This window comes from Epinephelus moara, chromosome 10 (assembly GCF_006386435.1).
Source record: "Epinephelus moara isolate mb chromosome 10, YSFRI_EMoa_1.0, whole genome shotgun sequence".
NCBI lineage: Eukaryota > Metazoa > Chordata > Actinopteri > Perciformes > Serranidae > Epinephelus > Epinephelus moara.
Genome location: NC_065515.1, coordinates 31,874,900 through 31,896,700, shown reverse-complemented (window position 1 = coordinate 31,896,700; position 21,801 = coordinate 31,874,900). Strand labels below are relative to the sequence as shown.

Here is a 21,801-nt window from a genome sequence, read left to right as displayed (position 1 = left end):
CTTTTGTCCATGGATACTTTTTTCTTCAGTGATCTGATTGGTCAGAGGTAAGGGTGTTGACAGGCTGTGATCCGATACTCTGAAGTTAATCTGCTTTGGAGAAGGTTAGCTGTTTAGCATCAGTTACCATGGTGATTTATCCTGATAAAGAGAACCAGCTTCGTAGTAGTGAATTCCAGAGTCAACCCAGGAGTTACCTTGCTAACTCCAAATCCTGCTTCGTAGTGGAGGCCTCTGGAAAAGTCTGTACTCTGTATGTGCTCCACAGACACCAACAGTGCTTGTACCAAACTCTCATAAATGTTTTCAGTGTATTTATACCAATGCCTGCTTTATTTTACCAAAAAGCTTTCTACAGTAGTAAGTCTATTTCTTAACAGTATGTGACCCCCAGTTTCTCAAGTGTTAGATAAAACCACATGTATTGTTACGTTTCGTGTTGTGCCTCAAGTTGTGTCACTGACAATAAGGACAGGATGTCATGAATCTGGAAAGTTCCTTTGTATGTTGTCAATAAAAGCTCCAAGTGCATGAACAGAAAAACAGATTTATTAATGCAGGTCAGACAGTTACTGTACAGCAAACAGTGTTGTGAGTCAAACCAGCTGAGGAGCAGTCCCTCTCTGTGTAACAGGACTGTGGCGTTACAGCAAACTGTAAACTACATGACACACATCCCTCTAATCTGACTCACCGCCTGCTTTTGCATCATTGAAATGAACTGAATTAGAGTGGATTATAAATTGGCGGCCGTCCTCTCAGCAACAGTAATCATCAGTTAAAAAATAATTATGCTCTGTGCTCAGGATAACTTTGAAACAAACAGACAAACAAACAAACGCACATCTTGAAATAGTGTTTAAAATATCAATGTCGTGTTAGTGCACATAAAAGATTGGGAGCTCTCTCCAACTTGGCCACAGTTTACATTGAACTGGTTGTACAACTTTGTAACTGTCACAGGCGTGACCAACGAGAATGATGCACAATAGTGAAGACGGAATGTCCTGGAAATGCAAAAACACACCTGGGACACAGTTATATTCAGCCAGTCAGCTTCCTGTCTCTCCCTTTCCATGATAATGATGCTTTTCATCCAGTCAACTTGCTCAGCGGCCACCAGTGGGAGAACTGTGGTCGTACTGGGAGGATCCTGGTGGAAATGATATCCAGCACATCTGACAATAAGATCAGATGACAAGATTGTTGGGGGGAGTTCAGGTCGATGGGATAACGGAGGAAGACCACCGGGGGACGGAGCAGTGGGGAGACTCTTATGGCACAGCTGACGCTCTCCGACATTTCAAACTGTCGGACGGCTTTCCTCTCACCAGCCAACGGCTTCAGTCATCAACAGAAAAAAAGGCAGCCACGTGAAGAAGAAAACGTTTCAACTTCAACCACGTGAGTTACAGTGCAGAACACACATGTACACACACACATACATGAACACACGCTCACACACACGAACAAGTACACATGGGCTGGAGTCCAAAGGCTGATTTCAGTGACAACCAGAGTGGAGAATAAAGCAGGACGTTTGGCACCTAAGCTGCAGCTGTCTGCCTGCGAGCACAGCGTTGACATGCAGACATGTTAAAGCAAAACACAGACTTTATGGCTAATTGTTGTATTTGTCAACTTGGTACACGTACAACAAAATAATCCTTGTGTCCTTAGATCACTGGCTATGGTCCTCACTCTTATTGTAGATATTAGCGTTGCAATAAGTACAGTGTTTGTCTCATATTTAGATTAATCTTTTTAGTTAGCGGTCCCATGTAACTATAAGTGAGACCTCAATTTGTCAAGCACATGTGGATTTTACTTCTCACAGAAATCTACCAGATTTACCTGCATACTGTTGAAGATCTCTCAACATCTAGCTTTCAACCTTAGTAGTTGGCTGTTATTATTAAATTCAGTTAATACTGAAGTGTTAGCACTGAGCAACACAGCCAGCGGTCTGCCATGGACACAGGAAAGATTAAGGTATCCACATGCTGTTCTCATTGCGTAAAGGATTAATTAAAAGCGTGTTATTTTAACCCGACAGGGCAAAGAAGGCGTTGGCACAGCCGTGCAAATGGCCCGAGGACTGTTTGGCAATGACGAGAGAATATTACAACTTAATCTTGCTTATTAATGTTATGCTAGGCATTTATTTAGGGATGAATTGTGCTATGTAAGAGATACTGCAGGACATACACTGGACTGGGTATGTGGTATCGACGGCGATTTCTGACTGGTATGAAGGAGTGATGACTTGCAATACATTCAGTGGGTGTTGTCTGCATTGCGTTAATAAAACAAACAGATACAGTGTCTTCATGATTACTGTGATGGATTATCAGGCTCTGTAGAAGCCAGAAAATGAAAAGCCTTAATGTCTCAAACTGAAATGTCTGTCTGCAGACACCAGAGACAATTTGTGCAACTTAAAAAACATATTTGTCTTCTTACCTGTAGTGCTATTTGTCAGTCTAGATTGGTTTGGTGTGAGTTGCGGAGTGTTGGAGATATCAGCCACAGAGATGACAGCACTCAGGCTTGTGGGGCTCACATTACCAAAAAAAAATACACTTGAAAACCCAATACCAATGTCTCTTTCCAGAAATCATGACCCTGTTACTCAAGATAATCCACAGACCTTGTTGGAGTCTTTGTCGACACTTTTTTTTGACATGATCTGACTCTCCAGTCAGAGAGCTCACGTCAAGCTTGAGACTGTTTGCCTGAAGCAGGATGCTGTCAGTAGGAGGGAGGTCTCCATATTTGACTTGTGCAATGTCTCCGACAATGATCTCTGACACTTATATCTGGGTCACCTGCCCCCCTTTGGACATGGTGAACTTCTGCATCTGCTCTATGTGACTCTGGAGGCCACAGAGCTGCTTCTGTTTGCTCCAGTCATGTAACCAGGACCACGCAGACCACCGAAAGCAGCGCCTTTGATCCATCCAGTTTTTTTGTGACGTTTTGAGCACCACAAGCCGAGTGCCATCTCATTCCATTATATTCAAAAGAAGGCAGACATCTCAACGGTCAATATCGCCAACACTCGGCAACCCACACCAAAATAATCTAGACTGATAAACAGCGCTACAGGTAAAAAATAAGTATATTTTTTTTTGTTACTGTATTTCCAACTGAGTCATTAAAAGTATAAAAAGTACGGAACGGGCACATAAAGGGAAAAGAGCTGTCCACAAAATGATGGCTGCATGCTCGAAATCTGCAGGTAGTGACACACCTACAAAAAAAGCCAACTGAACTCTACTGGCAGGAGCTGAAACTGGGATTAAAAGAAAAAAAAAATCACACACCTCAAGTCAGATCAACCCCTGACTCAAAACACAGTGCGGACACTAAGCACATTAGGATCTCTGCAGGTTGTCACTTTGGTTCTTCAGCGTTTGGACTCGACCGGATCGATCACACACTGTGCTTACGTCAACATCTAGAGAGATGACATTCAAATTCCAAATGGTAAAAAAAAAAAAAAAAAAAATTAACAAAGAACTTTTCCTTGTTTGTTTCTCTTCTCTTAAAGAACTGTACAAGATTATTACAAAAATCAATAATTAGTTATACATATTTATATGACAACATTGTTTACGTTATATTACTATAAAGAAATACAACTTTTGTGTTGTTCTTGTTTAAGACTGAATGCAGTATTCCTTTTTCAGGGTGCTGTGGCTTTAAAGATGGTTAATGTAGATCAATATATTTCTGTGCAGTAAACTTATAATATCTCTGCATCTTTATCACTATCATTGAAAATGAAGTCCAAATTGTGTGGACAGTGAATGCAAGGTAAATTCTCAGCTCTGTAAAAATAATCTAGGACAGATAAAATAACTGTAGTAGCAATGTCTGGCCACGGGGTGGAGCTAAATTACTCACCTCCATGAGGGATGCTATTGTGTATGTTAATTTAGCTTTCTTATAAGAACTCAACAAAACAGTGTCGGCAACGACCACTGAACATTAAATCAAGCCTCACTGATGATTTACCCTCACCTGTCACATCACCTGTGAGGCAGAGAAGGTCACCAGACATTTTTTAGTTCACTCAAATGTAAACATTAAATGAAAGACAGGTGGCAGGTCCAGTCCTCCTCCTGTTTCCTCCCCCATCTTTTCAGCTACTTGCAGTCTGAGAAGCTGGTGAGCTCTGCTTCGCCACCGGCTGGAAAAGGAATACTGCATTGACTCCGCTGCTTGTTTCTCCATCTTGTGTTCCTTAGCTCTAGTGTGCATCCTGCAGGGCAATACGAGACGGAGGCAGGTTCGTCTAGGCAGGGCCCTCCTTCGGAGAGGACGGGGTCTGGGATGTGGAGCTGGAGGAAGAGGAGGCAGAGCTCTTCAGGGAGCCCAGAGTCTTGCTGAACCACGAGTTCTTGGCAGCCTGGATCTCGGTCATCAGGACTCCCCGCTGGTGCTCGAGCTCCTGCAGAGCGACAGGAGGAACAGAGAGGAGTCATCTAAAACACTGCATGTTGTTGTGTGACTCTGACCTGTCCAGCTACTAAACATATCTCCAATCATAAAGGAATGGTTTACGAAAACTGACTATTCAAATCTGCAGCCAAATTATCAACAGTCTTTCTAATGCACTTAGGGAACTGTCTTCTAGCAGTGTCATATTCACTATTGTACCTTCTATTGGACCGGGCTCAGCTGCTTTTATATGCACTGTCTCACATCTTCATCATATTTTTGAAGGTTATCAAGTTATTTTTGTTTTTCAGTGAAATGTCTTGACAAATATTTGATGGATTGCCACGAAACTTGATACAGATATCATCGTCCTCTTCAGGATTAACTGTAACAAACTTTGATCCCTTAATTATTCGTCTCGCCTCATTAACAGGTCAACATTTGGATCTGTCAAATACTTTGGTTTATTACCAAATTCCCACAAAACCAATAACATCACCATCAGTCTCAGCTCTACTTTGTGTGTTGGGCTAATTAGCAAAAGTTAGCATGCTAATACAGTACACTGAGATAAATTAAGATGCTGATAAATGCACCTTCTAAATATAAGCATGCTTACATTGTCACTGTTAGCATGTTGACATTAGCATTTAGCTAAAAGCACTGTTGTGCTTTGTTGTAGGATTTAGAGGTATTTAGCGATGAAGTTGCAGAACTCAGTGGCTGATGTGGAAATGTGGAAATGCTAACAGCACTATCTGGATCAAGTGCTAGATTTTTCTGTTTGAGGCGGACTCCGTTGGAGAGGACCTGCTCTGTATGTCGATGTAAACGGCTCTTTCTAAGGTTACAAAAACACAACAATTCTTATTTTCAGGTGATTAGAAACTAACAAAAACAAAGTTATGACTGAGATATTCTATTTGTGCCAGTAGATGCCCCTAAATCCTACACAGTGGACCTTGTTCTACCTTTGTTGTGTTATGAGCAGACAAAGAAAATACCCAAACTACAGTAATAAGGTAATACAGTGCTGAATGTGCAGTAAACTATGTTAATAATAGCTACAATAAGTGTTTTCTTTGTGATACTGACTTAGTTCTTTATAGCAGTTTAGCTTATATCTATTTCTGTAAGAGTACTCCTACAGACAGAATATCATCCAGCATCTCTGCAGCAGGTGTTATCAGAGTTATTGACACCACTGTTCCTGGTGCTGCTGACCTGGATGCGGCACTTGGCCTCCACCAGTTGCAGTTTGGTCTGTGCCAGCTCCAGCTCCAGTTGTCTCAGCTGCTCCTTCAGTCCGTCCTTCTCCTCGTCCAGCGGCTCGGTGGATGTCTTGTCCCTGCCTGGGGATGAAGCCTGGAGGGACCCCAGGGTTGTAAACAGGTCCTTACAGTGGTCACATCCCATTACTTTACTCTGTACGGGTACACAGACACACACGTCTGTTAGCAGAGGCTGGTGGGTGAACATACTGTATAGACATGTGGATACATTAAAAACAGTTTCATTTTAGATAAATAATTTAAGATAATGTTTTTTAAAAATTCATGATTGGGTTGTAACCAGCTGTTTGAATGCACCCATTGTAAGTCACTCTGAAAAAAAAGGTCAGCTACATAAATAAAATGTAAATCTTTAAAATAACTGCTCATGGCTGCTGTAGTGCCCTGTTACCATAGGTAGGGTCCTGTAGTAAATCTCCCCTCACAGTGACATGAGAGGAAGTGAGACAATAACACTGACATATACAGTATTCCTCCCCTGAATACTTTCGATTGTTCCCTCCCTGTGTTGTATCCCGCCTCTACTTCCTGTTTCAAGGAGCAAAACATTACATTAGAATAACGTCCTGAACTTTTTCCAGGCCTGCGGTTATGTACTGCCACACCCACAAAGAGCAACATCACATCTGAAGAAGGGCTAAACAAGCTGTGGGTTCTTTATGGGTGTGTGATAATGTACCAACCTGGGCTTGTCTTGACTGAACCAAAACACAGACCAGTCTCTGATGCAACATATTGTGGCTTTAGTTAACAGTTTGAAAGTCTCCTAACATGCTTCTGCTACCTTCTACAGTAGTAATTCATTAAAGGGATAGTTCTGGTATTTAAGTTTGGTTGAATAAGGGACTTATCCATGGTCAGTGTATTAACTACAGTGGAGGGCGGTCGGCATTCTCCCAGTTTGGAGCAGGCAGAAGTATCGCCACGGAAGCTAAGCAATGTACTGCTGTAGACGGGGGGCAGTAGCAAAACCTTTAGCCACCTAAAAAAAACCAATATTGATTTAGGTGGAAGCTATATTGAGATATTCTCATAGCTTTACTTTGATGCAGACAGCGTTTTCCATTGGGGGAACTAAAGCTGTTATATCGCTCTCTACAAAGCTAACAGACTACACTGAAGAAAACAGTAGTTGTACCTTACAGAACACAGCAGCTGCTGGTCTACCGCTGCCTCCATCAGTTAAGTTAGTTTGTGTTTTTATGTGACTTTAAAGGGTTAGTTTGGCTTCACCAGATCAAGGCAGCGGTAGCTCAGCAACTAGTGTTTTTGTCAAAGGACTCTGGTGGCTTTGAAGAGAGCAATATAACATCTTCAGTTACCCATCTGAAAGAGGCAAGGTAAAGCAGTGACAATATTCTAAATATAACTTACACTTAAACAGATACTGATTATTTTTTAAAGTTTTTCTGCTGCCCCAGTCCACAGCAGTATATCAGTTAGCCTCCGTGGTGGTACTAATCCATCACACTGACTCTGAATAAATACCTCACACAACCCCACTTCATAAAATCTGAACTAGGGGTCGACAGATAATTGGCCTGGCCGATTATCGGGGACGATATTCTACATTTTTAGTGTTATCGGTAAAAGTGATTTTTTTTTCCACCGATATGACGATATACAGTTTTGTTTTCCTTAGCTGCGTTGTTTTGCCCCTGGCATGCTTCTCAATGCCTGCACGTACCACTGTAGGCTCTTAAAAGCAAACTCAAGACCTACCTTTTTAGCCTGGCTTTTAATTGAGCTCTCCTTTATTTTATTATTATTATTGTTATTATTATTTTATTGTTTTTCATTTTATTTTTTGAATTTTGCATTTATGATTATTGTATATTCATTTTTTATTTATTTTTATTAATCTGCTTTTATTTAGCTGGCATATTCTTCAACTTCATTACTTATTTATTTATTTTAACTTATTTATTTTCCTATTTATTGAAAGATCTAAAATTTCATTCTTTATTCTGAGTTTTTATCTTGCCTCTGGTGTTTCTTTGTCAGTGTTTATTTTTTTTTTAATTCTGTGTCAACTATGATTTTTACAGCAGACATATATCGGCTGTAAATATCGGCTATCGGTATCTCTGTTTCATAATAATGTGTATTGGCATCAGCTCTGAAAAAAAACATATCGGTCGATTCCTAATCTGAACTATGCCTTCAGCAGTGTAACCTCACCCTGACGATGTCCAGCTCTTCTTTTGTTGCTGCCTGCTGTTTTTCCAGCCTGGTGCTCAGCTGGGAGCAGATCTGAAACATACAGAGGAAGTATAAGAGATGACACAGTTAAGATTTTTTATGTTGTCTCCAAAAAAAGTCAATTGAGCAGTAACATCCCCTCCATCAAAAAACTCTTTTCACACTGACACATCTCCTCATATTAATACTGAGCTTCACCTTATATGTAGTTCAAACTTTATTACAGAGTAACTCTGTGTAAACAATTACTGTAGCAGCAAAGGATGTTTACTAAATTATACAAATACAATTAAAACAATACTACATGTTTTGGACGCTGCAATGAACTACTTTACTCTGAACTGATATGTTAGTTTTAATTAATGTTCAAAGGTCATTAGTTTTACTACTACTTATATTACCTTTACTTCTTTAACACTTCTGAAAACAGTTGCAAAGTGTGAATAATACATGAAAGGTAAAAAGTCCAATGTACTGGCTGTAAATGAGCAAATAAGAGTGTTCTTTTTATGTCTTTTTTCATTTTAAATATAACAGATGGATTTAGATCATTAAAACTGTCCAACCTGTTTGTATTCAGCTATGATCGCTGTGGTTTTCTTGATCTCCAGCTCTGCTTTTTCTAGCTCCCTCCTGAACACTTCCTTCAGCTGGGAGAAGAAAACAAGATGACAAAAACATAAATCATAAATTAATGAGTAAGGTGAGCCGACATGACACTGTAACATAATGCTAAATACATATACAAATGTAAGGGTGATAAAATACCTTTGGAAAGAAATAATAACACTCACACATCCACTGGGGAGACTTTTAAAGTTATGATGTAAATAGCATTCTGCATCAGTTTCTCTTTAAGCATAATAACAAACAATAATTAGTGATATTGGCCACTTCAGTGATCAATAATAACCACCGCTCACAGGAAATATGAGTTTAAAGATACACTAAATGTTAAAAACATAGAGGTCATACATTTTGTTGGGGTGTAATTGAGCTGCTGATTAACACTAATTACACAACTACCAAGTATCATTTAAAATGGTGATTATATTACCTATTTTATAGGCACCTCTGCTGGATTTCTGCTTTAATTGCCTAGGACAATCATTTTGTGTTGACAAAGTGACTTACAGCCATTAAAAGCCACCTGCTGATGCATTTTCTTCGGTCACTGACTGAAACTGATTTCACTCAATGATTACTAATTGTGTCATTCAGTAGACAGTCAAACACAGTGTTGCCATTAAGCCAAACTGACAGGACAAACATTTTATGTATTTATGTATCACTTTATTTATGGGTGCCTTTTGTGTTCAGTTGAATGCTCAAGTACCAGAAAGACAGAAATGCATTCACTGCATGAAATATCGTTATCCCGATATCCAACCAGGTTATGGCATATCACACAGTAGTCCTAGTCGCCGCACAATAATTTGGTCAAATATCTGTTTTCTTTTGTGACTGTAAACCGAGGGCAGATGTTACCTGCGCCGTCTCCTCCTCCTGCCGTCTCTTCTCCTCCTCCGTCTCCACCAGGCGTTGCTTGGTGCTCAGCAGCTCTTTGTTCAAAACATCGGCCTTGTCTTCTGCCTGAGTGCACAAATACACACAAACACGCACAGACCTTTCATTTAATACCAAATCTGCAACTGTAATGCAGTGCCATTTCCACACAGCCACCAGAAGGCACACACATTCAAATGCAGCACTGGAACATCTGCACCTTTATGATCTTTAATATTGACTCATTAAAGTTCTAGAGAGTCACACTGAGAACTGTCCAGTGTGGCCGCAGAGGTATACTGATGTAGTGAGTTGTTTGGTCTCAACCATCTCTTATGGCCCAGTAGAAGTGTGTGGTGGTGTATTTATCTGCATAGACTCTGCTCTCTGCTTGTATTTTCCTCTTTTCTTCTCGCTTTGCGATGTTGAGGACATTCCTGGGCACAGGACGCAGGTGAGGTCGGGACTTTATAAAAGGTAGCAACCATGGTCTCAGAATGTAAGCAGCATGCAGGAAGGAAGCATTGAAAATCGCTGACCCAGGGCCAAAAAAAAAAACCCCAAACAAAACAACAAAAAATATAGCACCTCTGGGGTTTGCTATCACTTTCACTTTCGGTGGCGACTCTGTTTACAAACGGTTGCCAACAATTCTTGCATAGTATAGCGTGTCATAGCCCCCCATCCTAGCCTTGCTCATGTTGATACTTTTTTTCATGTGCCAGGAGAGAAGCTACAATCCAGCAAACTACCATATCAGCTTGAAACATAGTAAGCAAACTATATGTGTGGGTTTGACAGCGTCCTGTGGAGGTGCTGCGTTACCTGGTCGAGGTCGTTCCGAAGGGCAATCTTGCTTGTGACCAGCTCATGGGCCAAGTCGTCATTCTCCTGCTCCAGTCGCATACTGGCTTCCTGAAGACGACGGTTCTCCCTCTGGACAAACACACACACGGTTGTACAATGTATTAGTGTCTGTAATGTCAGTCCAGATCACGTTAGATGCACTTCAGAGCAAAAGCCTTTTGAAGAAATGATGTCCGGAGTCTCTGAGAAGTGCCTCAGTTACATCATACTACAGAATGTGATGTTTTTGTATGAATGATGTGATGTAAAGAAACATTTAGCATCTACAAAGTGATAACTGAAGTAAGACAAACATTAACTCAACTGTGTATTTTAATGTAGTTCTATTTGTTTCCATTTCAATTTATCATTGCAGACAGAAAAAGTTTCCCACCCAGGCCCACACCCACAACTACACACATTCATACACACACCACATCATCTTAAAGTCCCCATTGTAGACCATTAGTGGAGTCTCATGACTACTGGTCTGCCTACAAACAGTCTCACATGACAGCCATGCCTCAATTGGACAAAACACGGTTATGAGCTGTTGCCTGACCCCGATATCCTGTCACTTCTACAACTATGGCCTCTTTAACCCCTTATTACTTGCACACACATACAGCCATATGTTACAAATGTAAAATATAAATTAACTGTAAAGTTTAGTTGAAGTGTTAGAGCACCTTTTATACAGTGATGCCAGCATGAAAAAGTGAATCACAAACTACAAATATGCCTCATCATCTTAACATAAACACACACAGTCACATGCTTAGGAGACAGTTTGTATGTTGCTCCTCGGATTAAATTAATCACTTCCTGTGGGCAGAGATGGTTTAATGCGGACAAACAGAGGAAAGACCTACACTGTTTTAGTTTGTGTTGATGGGAGGTTCTTCTCTAATGCAGCCGTCTGTACGTCATGTTTTTAGACTGATTTAACATCTGAGTCTTTACACTAAAATCTTATACAGTCTACCTTTTAATATCTTGCAAAACAGTCTACATTAGCCAACTCATATCCATCAAAGAAATTATAAACTCTCACAAATCAAAGTTTGGTGTCTAGGAATGACCATTTAACATGAGTAAAAGCTGTAAGCACAAGAAGCTGAGCAAAATCTCTCTTATTAAAATCCTTCTTGGAGCAGAGACAGCTTACCGTGCTGCTGTCCACAGTCACAACGTCTTCATATCGAGCCTCCAGCAGCACAGACTAAACTTAAACACATGATCCTGACAGGAGTTTCCCTTCCCAGCCAGCCTCACCCTCTCTCTCTCCTTTTTTTCAAGGTTTTTATTTCGTATTAAGATAAACACTTAAAGCAGCCAAGAAAATGAACAATTGTCTGATAACATCACACAGATTTCATACATAGAACGCACGAGACACACAAAAATACCAACACACCCTGAACAAAACAACACTATGAGTACATACCTGATACGAAAATGTTGAATTACAGTAAACATAAAGTCACTAGAATCCAAGACTTCAGCGTAAACATGTACGTTTTAACCCTGTGCTAATTTACAAGCAGCAACATTCCTGTTATGTCTCCTTTTTGTCCTCCTGCTCTGTAAGAACGTCTTTCCACTGGCTGCAGAGGAGATGGCTCAGGTCCAACATCTTATCAACAATAAAAGTCCTTCCTTCCTTCCCTCCACAACCAGCAGTTTATACAGCGCTGTTGTTTATGCCAGCATATCACGCTGGTTGTTTGTGTGCTTTGTACTTTTACATGAATGTTTAACACAGCTTTTTCTTTTATACTTGACTTGATTCATATATCTTTTAACCCCCTCACAGTTACAAGTTTTTAAATATTTCATCAAGCAATTCAGAGTTTATCTGACTAGTGAGCTACTCACTGATGTGTTGAGCTAATAAAAGGCAGGTTTCTTGTTTGTACCTGAACATTACAATTCATTCCATGAAACAAGCTGACGGCTGCAAAATATTTTGACTCTTGGTTTCAGCTTGACCACTGAGCATTTTTGAGTCTATTCAGTGAGGCCAAAGGAATTCCATTTGCCTTGCAAGGCCAGCCGTGCGTATACATCTGAAATTTGGCTTAAACTTGAATAGACACAATGGTACAGCAAACCAAGTTTGACATGTTTACACTAATCCAGTACATTATGAAGCTGAGGGTCAAACAAGGGAGGTGTTTCTAACAAGTAAGAAAACTGGAACAAACTGCCCTCCAAAACTACCAAAAATAGGTGTCTCTAGGTGACATAGCTGTCATACAACACAAACACTGTGACCTCTGCAGATCCTGATAAAGACTGTCTTTTCAGTCAGACTACTCTTGTCACTAGCCATGGTCTAAAAAAAGGCTATTCCAGTTATTAGCATTACCATTTTAGCATGCTTAGAATCAGTATCACAGTGATAGTGTTCCTCCCCACTAAAGTAGCTGGATATGTGACGCTGATGTGCTATTTTATTGCTAGGAAACAAATGTTTTTGGAAATCTGAAAAGTCTGTAACCTAACCTTCCTCTTTGAGGAGTAGTATATCTCCAACTAAGAATTGTACACTACTTCAATAAGGTGTATGTTTTCCACATACTACATGCAGCAGTAGGTATGCATTATAGATGAACGTTCAAAAAAAGTCACAGCTGTTACTTTCATTTTTATTAAAAATGTCAAGACCACAAAAATGAAGCTCACCATAAGTTCAATCAGACAGACTTTCTTTATTCTGTATCTATTCACAATGCTCTCTCTATCCAGATCCCTCTACTTCCACTAATCAGCTGACTGGGTGTTCCCTCTCCCGGTTAGCCAATCAGACTTTGCCACGATATCCTTCAGCCATTCATGTCGCTGCTGCCAAACTTAAATTTGGTCTCATCTCTGCTCCTGTCAGCTGTCATTTTAGGTGGAATTGTCGCACCCTCCTCCACCCTATTGACCTCCAGTCACCCTATCCAAAGCCCAGGACAAACTCATCAAAAGCCCACTCCTCTTCACATCCAGATCCTCAGCTCCCTCTCCATCTCATCTCATCTCATCTCCACCATCACCACCACCAGAGTCTAGACTCCATAGGGGTGGGGTTCCCTGATCTATGTCTTTACCACCCTCCTGGAGGAGATGACATCACAATGGGGTCTAAACGCCAAAGACTTTTCACATTTCTCATACTTACGTGCACATGTAAATAAATATTCTTTTCTCTCAGAACGAGTCTCTTCTGATTAAAATATAATCACTAATAATAATGACGGTTCCCTGACCTGATTATGAAAAAACACAAATGACAGATTTAATTAGGTCCAAGAGAAGAGAAGAGCAAATAAGTAGAGGCGATGCTGTCTGTTCACTGCTTGTCTGAATCTCTTAATATCTGCCTCACCTCTCCTGTTTCTACCCTCTGAAGATAGAGTCACTATCAGCAGCCAAAAACCTCTTGACAACACCCCGGCAGCGTCGCCCAAAAATAAATGTTATAGATGTTTGGGTCGATAATGATGAAAGTCTGGGATGTGTGAAAAGTCTCACACACACACACACGCACACACGCACACACACGCACACACACACACACACACTTCCAGCCAGAACAGTGTCACAAATATTAACAAAGGTACAGTTTGACAAAGCAGTAGCATACTCACAGGAGATTTCTAATCTTAGAAACATGGCTAATTTTAGCAAATACTTACTAGATCACAAACTCTAAAATACATCAAAGAGCCGAGCGTTTTCTTACCATCTCGAAGACTGAACACTTCCCTGAGAAGCTATTGAATTAGAACCTGCAGAAAACAAGGTTGCTCTCACATAAATACACTGTATGTGTCTTTGTAATGTGGAAGGGACGGTGGGTGCATCCCCATGTGGTACGGTGACTAAAACAATATATGTAACGAGTAACAAATGTAAGAATAGTAAGCTATCTTGCATCTTAACGTGCTGTTTCGTGTGTCAGGGCAAGAAATTAGTTTTTTGTCCACTGGCCACTGTGGCTGGTGGATTCCAAACTCAACCAGCCCATTAACAGATTATCCTTGTTTATTTTCACTGGTGAGCAAAACAAATCTAGCAGCCACTTAAACATTTTACCAGCATTTGAGTGGTGGCTAGTGCTAATTTCCTACCCTGGTGTGTGTGTGTGTGTGTGTGTGTGTGTGTGTGTGTGCACATCCTACCTGGAATCGGTCGATGGGGTCTTCCTGCTGCAGCTGGCTCTCTCGCAGTGTCTGATATTCCTTCTCAAACTTCTTCAGCTTTTTGGTTGGAACCTAAAAACACCAGAAAAGTATGTTGACGTCATCATTTTAACTTTCACACACCCAAAGCTGCCTGATTAAACCTCTGCCAAGCTCATAATTTTGAGAGAAGAAATGAGTAATTTCCACTAAAAGCATCATTTTGTCTTATTGATCAATGAAGCTATTTTCAGAGTAAGTTATCATGTTCAGCAGGTGCAACTTTCCTGCATTCTCCCAGAGACAAATACACCAGTTTGCAATTCACTCGAGAGGTCAAAGATCAACTGAGCCAGGTATCACTCATATATTTATACTACAACACTTATTCAATATGGTATGAGAAAAATATGTGAAGATAATGGTTGCTCTTACGCAGTGTAGTAAAAATTAAAAGCTCCACTTTTGAGATCACCAACATTAAAAGGAACTAACAGGGTCAGAGGTCACAACAAATAAACAAGACACTAACAGATATCCTTGTGACACAAAGTCAAAACTGACTGAACTAACTGTGAATATTACTGTTGAAACATTGTGGCATTGTGGTCTGTGCTGCACAGTTTCTAATTTGTATTTTATAATCTGCTCTATGGCACATTTCTGTATGATGTCACACTTGATATGACGTGAAAATGACCCACATTGCACAATTGTAGTACATTTGACTGTAAATCTGTAACCGCCTTTTATTTTAAGAATTCTTTTCAGACACCAACAGTCGCTTGTTTCATGCAACGGAAACTGGGGTGATTTACAGACAAAGATGCCTGAGCTCTGATGTAGTCAGTGCTAATGAAAGCCAACTGTGTTGCTATCAGTGCAGTTTCATTAAAAATAAAAACATTAAACAAAACAATATGAAGCCCTCCCTTTACAGTGCAAAATGGGAGTTAAATGGGTGTTTTAAGGCACAATCTGTAACTCAAAGGTGAAAACAAAACAGCAGAGGCAGCCATTTTGCCCACACCGAAGGACAAGTCTCTTAATATACAACAAAAATGATTGATCAGATTAAAACAAGCCTACTATACTTTCAATGTGTGCAAATCAGAAAAACACATGGCTATTTCTGTCTTTACATGTCTCTTTTTTAATTATGTGTAAATATTTCTGTAGTTTATGTTGTCAAAAACACTGATTGGGCACCTAAACATTTCTCCATCAGCACTGAGAGAACATCTAAATCTGTTGTTGGGGTTGATAGTAAGCCTAAAAGTAAATTAGCTCCTTTTCTTGAGTGTATTTCTGATGAATGCTGTCTGATTAAGTACTCCAAAGCAAGTCATGATAGCTTGTTGAAACAATCTGCCTCGCTCAAGTCAATCCAAATCAGTTTTGAATCTGTGACCTTCAGTTACAACGATACAGAAAGGCCACATAAAGTTTAACTGTGTTATCCAAAGCCCATCCAAGCTCCTTTTAATCTCAGAAACCACCAAGCAATGCGAACACGACATCAAAATCTGCATCTCTGCATCTCACATAAACATACCCCATACAGTATCAGCCAAAACAATCTTCTGTGCAGTGTAACTGTCTCTGAAATTCCTTGTCAAATAAGCATTCAGAGCTCAAGGATCATGTAACTCCCTTAAAACTCATTAACACTAAAACAAGACTTTTAATCAAAGTAACAAAGAGAAAACACCCAAAATACAAGCAGTGAAATATGAAACAACACTGATGACTGATACTGAGCTGCATCTGTGTGTGTGTGCTTCAGGTGGGTGGTAATGCTATCTCCCCTGTGTGGAAACAGTGTTGCCATAGCGCCCACCGCTAGGGCTGGGGATTCCAGGTCAGTCTCAGTCACATGACCCACTCTTCTGAGACTGGCATGTGTGTGTTTGTGCATGCATGTGTGTCCTTTATTGTCCCGTGTTTAAATCCAGTCAATCACCTGATTCACTACGACATGGGTGCAGCTGTTTTATGTCTTGATTCATGTGTTACATACATGAGAAGAGACAAAAAGAACCTAAAAGCCATCAGTTCTTGTGAAGTTAAAAGACAGTCCATGTTTAGAACAGTGAGTACCAAAGCTTTCATGACCTGGGTACAGGTTTGAGCCATCAGAAGAACACACTGCACAGTTACCTAATCAGATATGTCAGAGATGATTCATTTAAGCTTGATTTTCAGCATTCAGTCATATTGTCCTCTGTGTCTCAAATGTAGCTGCTGTGACAAATTGATTTTCCCTCTACAGCAATAAATGTCCTTCCCTTCCACTTGTATGACTTTTGATTTAAACACATATTCTCCCTCAGTCTGATGCTCTGATCCGATCAGATCTATAACAATAACAATAAATTGTACTTATCAGGACAGAACTAACACTAATATTGTCATTATTAAATTCAGTTCTTTAAAACCAGCTATTTTGTCTTTCTCTCATCCATTACTGTAAGTTCTTCTTTTACTTCTCTTTTTAAAATAAAGGTTAAAAAAAAACACGACAATGACATGACAGCCAGTTTGGTCGTATTAAAAGTTGCAATTGTTTGACTGCACATGCAAGAGTAGAAATGTCAAAGCTATAGGGCTCCAAGATATGCAACTAACAAACTAAATAAATAAAATAAAAAAAATCATACAGCAATTATTTTGACAGATGTTGCGATTCTGATATAATTTTAGTGGAAATTGTAATTTTTGCATTTCATTTTAACTAAAAAAAATGATGATGATGTGATCCAAATTCCCTACATGTCTGGAAATTGATTTATAGGCTGGGGCATCTCTGCAGCACCACTATGCTTCATTTATGGTGGTATGTTGTAATACATTTTACCTTAATAATCCAAAAATTGCAGCTCCTGCGATTTGGATGTATTATAAAATTGCCATATTGCAATTTTGATAATATTTTGATTAACTATGCAGCCTCTAAGGCTACAAATGAATAACATCCTGCAGAATGAGCAAAAGCAATGCCCCAGTAAACAAGTTAAAAAGCAGAGCAACGGTGTATTACAGATTTCCTTCCTGAATAAAAACCAGATGAAGGAAACTGAACACGCTGCTTATTCAGGAGCCTTCCTCACTGACCTGCAGGTTCACCCTTTACCTCTAAGACCCAGGATCCACTGAGGTGAATGAATGTCACAATGTAATCTATCGGACACACAATTCCCCAGCAGATAACACATCTCACACTCATTCTGTAGTTATCTGTGTGGGAAGAAAAGAGCAGCTTGGTCTCTGCAGGCTGGTTAATAATCATTTGATTGTAACAAAACAATTGAACGTGGTGTTTCCCGGCAGGCACCAACACACCCACTTACACACTCATGGCGCTGTGAGGTGTTTTTGATGCCACCGATCTATTAATGAATCCAATATCAGTCATTATCTCGTTTTAACTTCAGCTATATGAAGTTATAGCTGATTTCTATGTAATTCATGTGATTAAGTTAGTGTTTTTAGTTCCTGAAACATGGCAGCAACAATATGTCAGTATGTATGTTCTTACTATGACTATATTATATACTTGGCTGTTCACAAAGTGTCATTTTTTTGTGTTTGCCTCCAAAATCCTTTCCTTGCCTGGGTGTAAAACAACAATCCTCATCATGGTGCACTTAATCTCTGTTCTGAAATGGGAGTGATGGAAGTCTTTTGTGGCCCAGTACATCAGTCCAGCCTTAAATTTGCAAAGCTCATGTTTCACACAGTGAAATAGGATACAAAGCAGCCCTTTCAAGATAATTTGATTAAGCCGATGTGGTTTACTTTCTATTGTTCACTTGATGCTACACAACACGACAAAACAATATTCAAAAGGACCAACTTCCCCTCTCTGCCTGAAACAGTCCTAGATCAATACCTAAAAATTAAACTGAAAGCATGGGAGGCAGAGATAGAGATAACTGTGAGATGTGCTTGTTTTCTGAGATTATGAACACCCCCAGTTCTGATTTTGAGACTCGATCACACCCACATGTTCCTAAAACCCACGTCTCACTTGTGCTCTCACCTCCTCTCACACACTCATTTAAGGCCTTTAAGCGTTCTACAGAATCTACCCCACCAACTAAAGACACTAGCTGTGTCATATTTTCCAAGAGTCCTGGATGTGATTCGATGGTTTGCGACAGATTTCTGCAGGTTAACAAACCCAAACTGCCAGTAAGTATGAGTTCTTTCCCCTCATGTTCAACTTTCCACTTACATACATCAAGTTTGTGGTTGTATGCCTCTACAAACCAAGTTGCAGTTACAGTTTACAACCATGTCTATCCAGACTCATATGTAGCCATGACAGGCTATGGATGTTGCTGTAAAGACACTACCAATTCTAAAACATGGACGCTTTACACACATCCTAAACCTGACAGCACAGAAGATCCCTCTTTTGTTCCTGAGTTATAAAGTTGAATAATGGGCATAAAAGTTTTCATATTTTTTTTCCTATTAGACATTTGAGTGAAATTTTGTCATAATTAGGTCATGTGACCTTTGACCTTTGTCGACGAACATCTTATCAGTCCATCGTTAGCTAAATCCAAATGTCTGGACTTTGTGAGTGGGTTCCCAGGCTGTCCAAATCCACATTTCGTTCAGTCCACAAAGGGCCTAAAGCAAACTTTCTGCAGACTTCACTGGACTTCACTGGACTTCACTGATTTAAGTGCCCACAATTCACTGCAATACAGATGGGACGTTGTAGTTTTTTCAATAGCCAACTAAAAATACAAAAGTTCTGAATGTTTAAAACAGTTATTGTAGCCTATTAGAAACTGTACTATTTAGTCATCATCTGGTACTTATTTCCAACATTTCTTTGTGTGAATTTTGTTTTTATTAATCAATTCACCTTTATTAAATACACTTTATCTGAATGTGTATAGTTGATGTTGTATAGAAATGTATTTTGTTTAGTCACAAAAAAGCCTATAAATGGGATTTATATCTTGATATCTGCAGGGACAAATGAACAGACAGACCGTAACAGAAGCAATCACAGTGTACATGAATGTAGTTGTCACTCAAATGTTTCCATGGCAACGGGTGAAACAGACTTTGGGCTTGTCTATCTTGTCTATCTATCTAGGCTTTACGTGATGACAGTGAACACGTCACAGTCCATAAGACTGAAGTCTGCGAGTACTCTGCCAGAAGGCCAGAAGGTAGACATTTGGATTCAGCTGTTGAGTTTAGGTGGACGTTTGTGCCAAATTTGTGGGAATTCCCTCGAGGCCTTCTTGAGATATTACATTCACGAGAAAGAGACAGAAAAGGTCAAGGTCGTCCTTTGACCACGTCAATCTCATAAGTTTATTGTTGAGTCCAACCGGATGTTTGTGCCAAATTCAAAGAAATTCCTTCAAAGTATTCTTGAGATATCGCGTTACCGAAAATGGGGCATAGGTACGTACAACCTGAAATGATAATGCCTCCAGTATTGCCAGTGCAGAGGCATAAAAACACTGGATTGCTTTTATTAGGTTGAAAAGGGGTTATTTGTATTTTCTTTAAAAACAAACTACACATGCTGCACCTGTTGTAAAAGATGACTGTGCTGTTTAAAACAACCTCCTTTTTTTCCCTTTTTTTTTTTTTTTTTTACATCATGGCGCAGTTTCTCTACTAATCCTGATTTAATTAAAAAACATCTCTGTATCAATATTTATCACTAAGAGTCTAAATGTGTTGAACTGAATGAATGTCCTCATGACACTGAGCCCTGATTGGCTGAGAAGAGCAGATCAGGATCAACTCGGGATCAGCAGCTGGTGGAGATTCAGTGTTTTACTCAAGGACACTTAAGCATGTTGGGTGACTGGGTTTACACCACCCTGCTGATCAAAACCGGAGAATGGCAAAGAGGAGGCCCTTTCTCAGTGATGCATATACTTGCACAACACAGGAAAGAGGTTTTTTTTGTTTTTTTTAAAATAACCGGTCTTACAACCTTAATTTTGTATATTACATGTACGACCAGTGTTTAGTGTTGCTCTCTCTGACTTACACATTAAAACAGGAATCATCAACAGACAAGCTGAAGTCTAGCTATTGATTATGCAACCTGCTGCTCTCCAACACCCCTAAAGCACACAAACATTACACCATGCCTGTGTAATGAAATGCAACGGAAATCTTGGCTGTGTGTACCTGTTACAGGTGAGGCTTTTATTCAAATATACAGAGGCAATATTGCTATAATCACAAACAATCCCCAACTCCATGAGCTTTCCATAAAAACTGCATTTTTTTTTTTTTAATTTACTGTTGCTTCTCAGTTGGGTTGTCACTCTAGTTGGTTCAAAAAACATCTGATGAATATACAAATGTGTTGTGAGGCATAATCTACAAAATGACACAATTACAAAACTCCCTGCCTTCAGAGAGATCGCTGCTCTTTACACTGATATTTTGTTTTCATGCAGCTGATATATTTATCCAGAATGACTTACAGTCAGTAAAAGTGTAGAATGTGTTACAATTTTCTGGTTACCAACATCACAAGTTATCAACAGTACTACAGTAAAGTGCAAATACAATCAGACATTCTCAGTGACTTTCCCAAACTTTATGTTCTGCTGGGTCAAAACAAGGGAGCATGTACGAGGCTCAGCATCGTGCTCAAGGCCACTTCAGACACACATGGTTGCGGATAAACTCACAAACACATGCAGTTTCAGGGCTCAAACCAGCCGATACATACTCACACGCATCACAAAACTTTCAGTGTAAATGTTAGAAGCCAGTGTGAGGACAGAGGGGCCACTCTGATTCAGGTAATACGATTAAAGACGCTTGGGGCTGCAGGAAGTGGTACCAGGTCCGCTTTTAGATTTCTGACCTGAATCCCTGCAGCAGAAAACGGAATTGGTCCCAAACCTCCAAGCTGAGATCACACTGTAGTGTTGTACTGGCTATTATAGTACCAGAAAGTGTGTGAGTGTGTTGTGTGTGCGTGTGTTGTGATCTGCTCTTACATCCAGTGGCAGTCCAAGAGTTTGAATATTGAAATAACGACAATACCAACAGGACATCTCAGGGAAAACCGGGCCGTGCAATTCAATTACCCACGTGAGGGAAACACACCCACATCCATACACACATGCACACACACATACACACAAGGTCTCCATTGAGTCCAAATTTAAATCAGTAATTGAAACAAACTGACAGCCAAAAACAAGCGTCTTGACTTTTACAAGCTCTGAAACCTCAAACACCACACACACATTCAGTCGGAACACACACACCCACACGAATATATATGAGTCTATCATCTATCTATCTTTCTACATCATGGAAAGAGA

The 21,801-nt window shown here is 39.9% G+C and overlaps 1 protein-coding gene across 3 annotated transcripts in view; it reads right to left on the bottom strand.

Annotated features, from left to right (window-relative positions):
* Positions 1 to 528: 528 nt before the first annotated feature.
* rabgap1l (RAB GTPase activating protein 1-like) overlaps positions 529 to 21,801 on the bottom strand; it is a 134,233-nt gene continuing 112,960 nt past the window's right edge. For all 3 annotated transcript variants that reach the window (XM_050055881.1, XM_050055882.1, XM_050055884.1), the window contains 7 exons: positions 14,465 to 14,557; positions 10,272 to 10,382; positions 9,429 to 9,533; positions 8,507 to 8,590; positions 7,920 to 7,991; positions 5,671 to 5,871; positions 529 to 4,456 (listed from right to left, as the gene is read on the bottom strand). In XM_050055881.1, the coding sequence (XP_049911838.1) occupies positions 4,301 to 4,456; positions 5,671 to 5,871; positions 7,920 to 7,991; positions 8,507 to 8,590; positions 9,429 to 9,533; positions 10,272 to 10,382; positions 14,465 to 14,557 (822 nt within the window). In that variant the 3' untranslated portion in view covers positions 529 to 4,300. The remainder of the gene's footprint in view (positions 4,457 to 5,670; positions 5,872 to 7,919; positions 7,992 to 8,506; positions 8,591 to 9,428; positions 9,534 to 10,271; positions 10,383 to 14,464; positions 14,558 to 21,801) is intronic.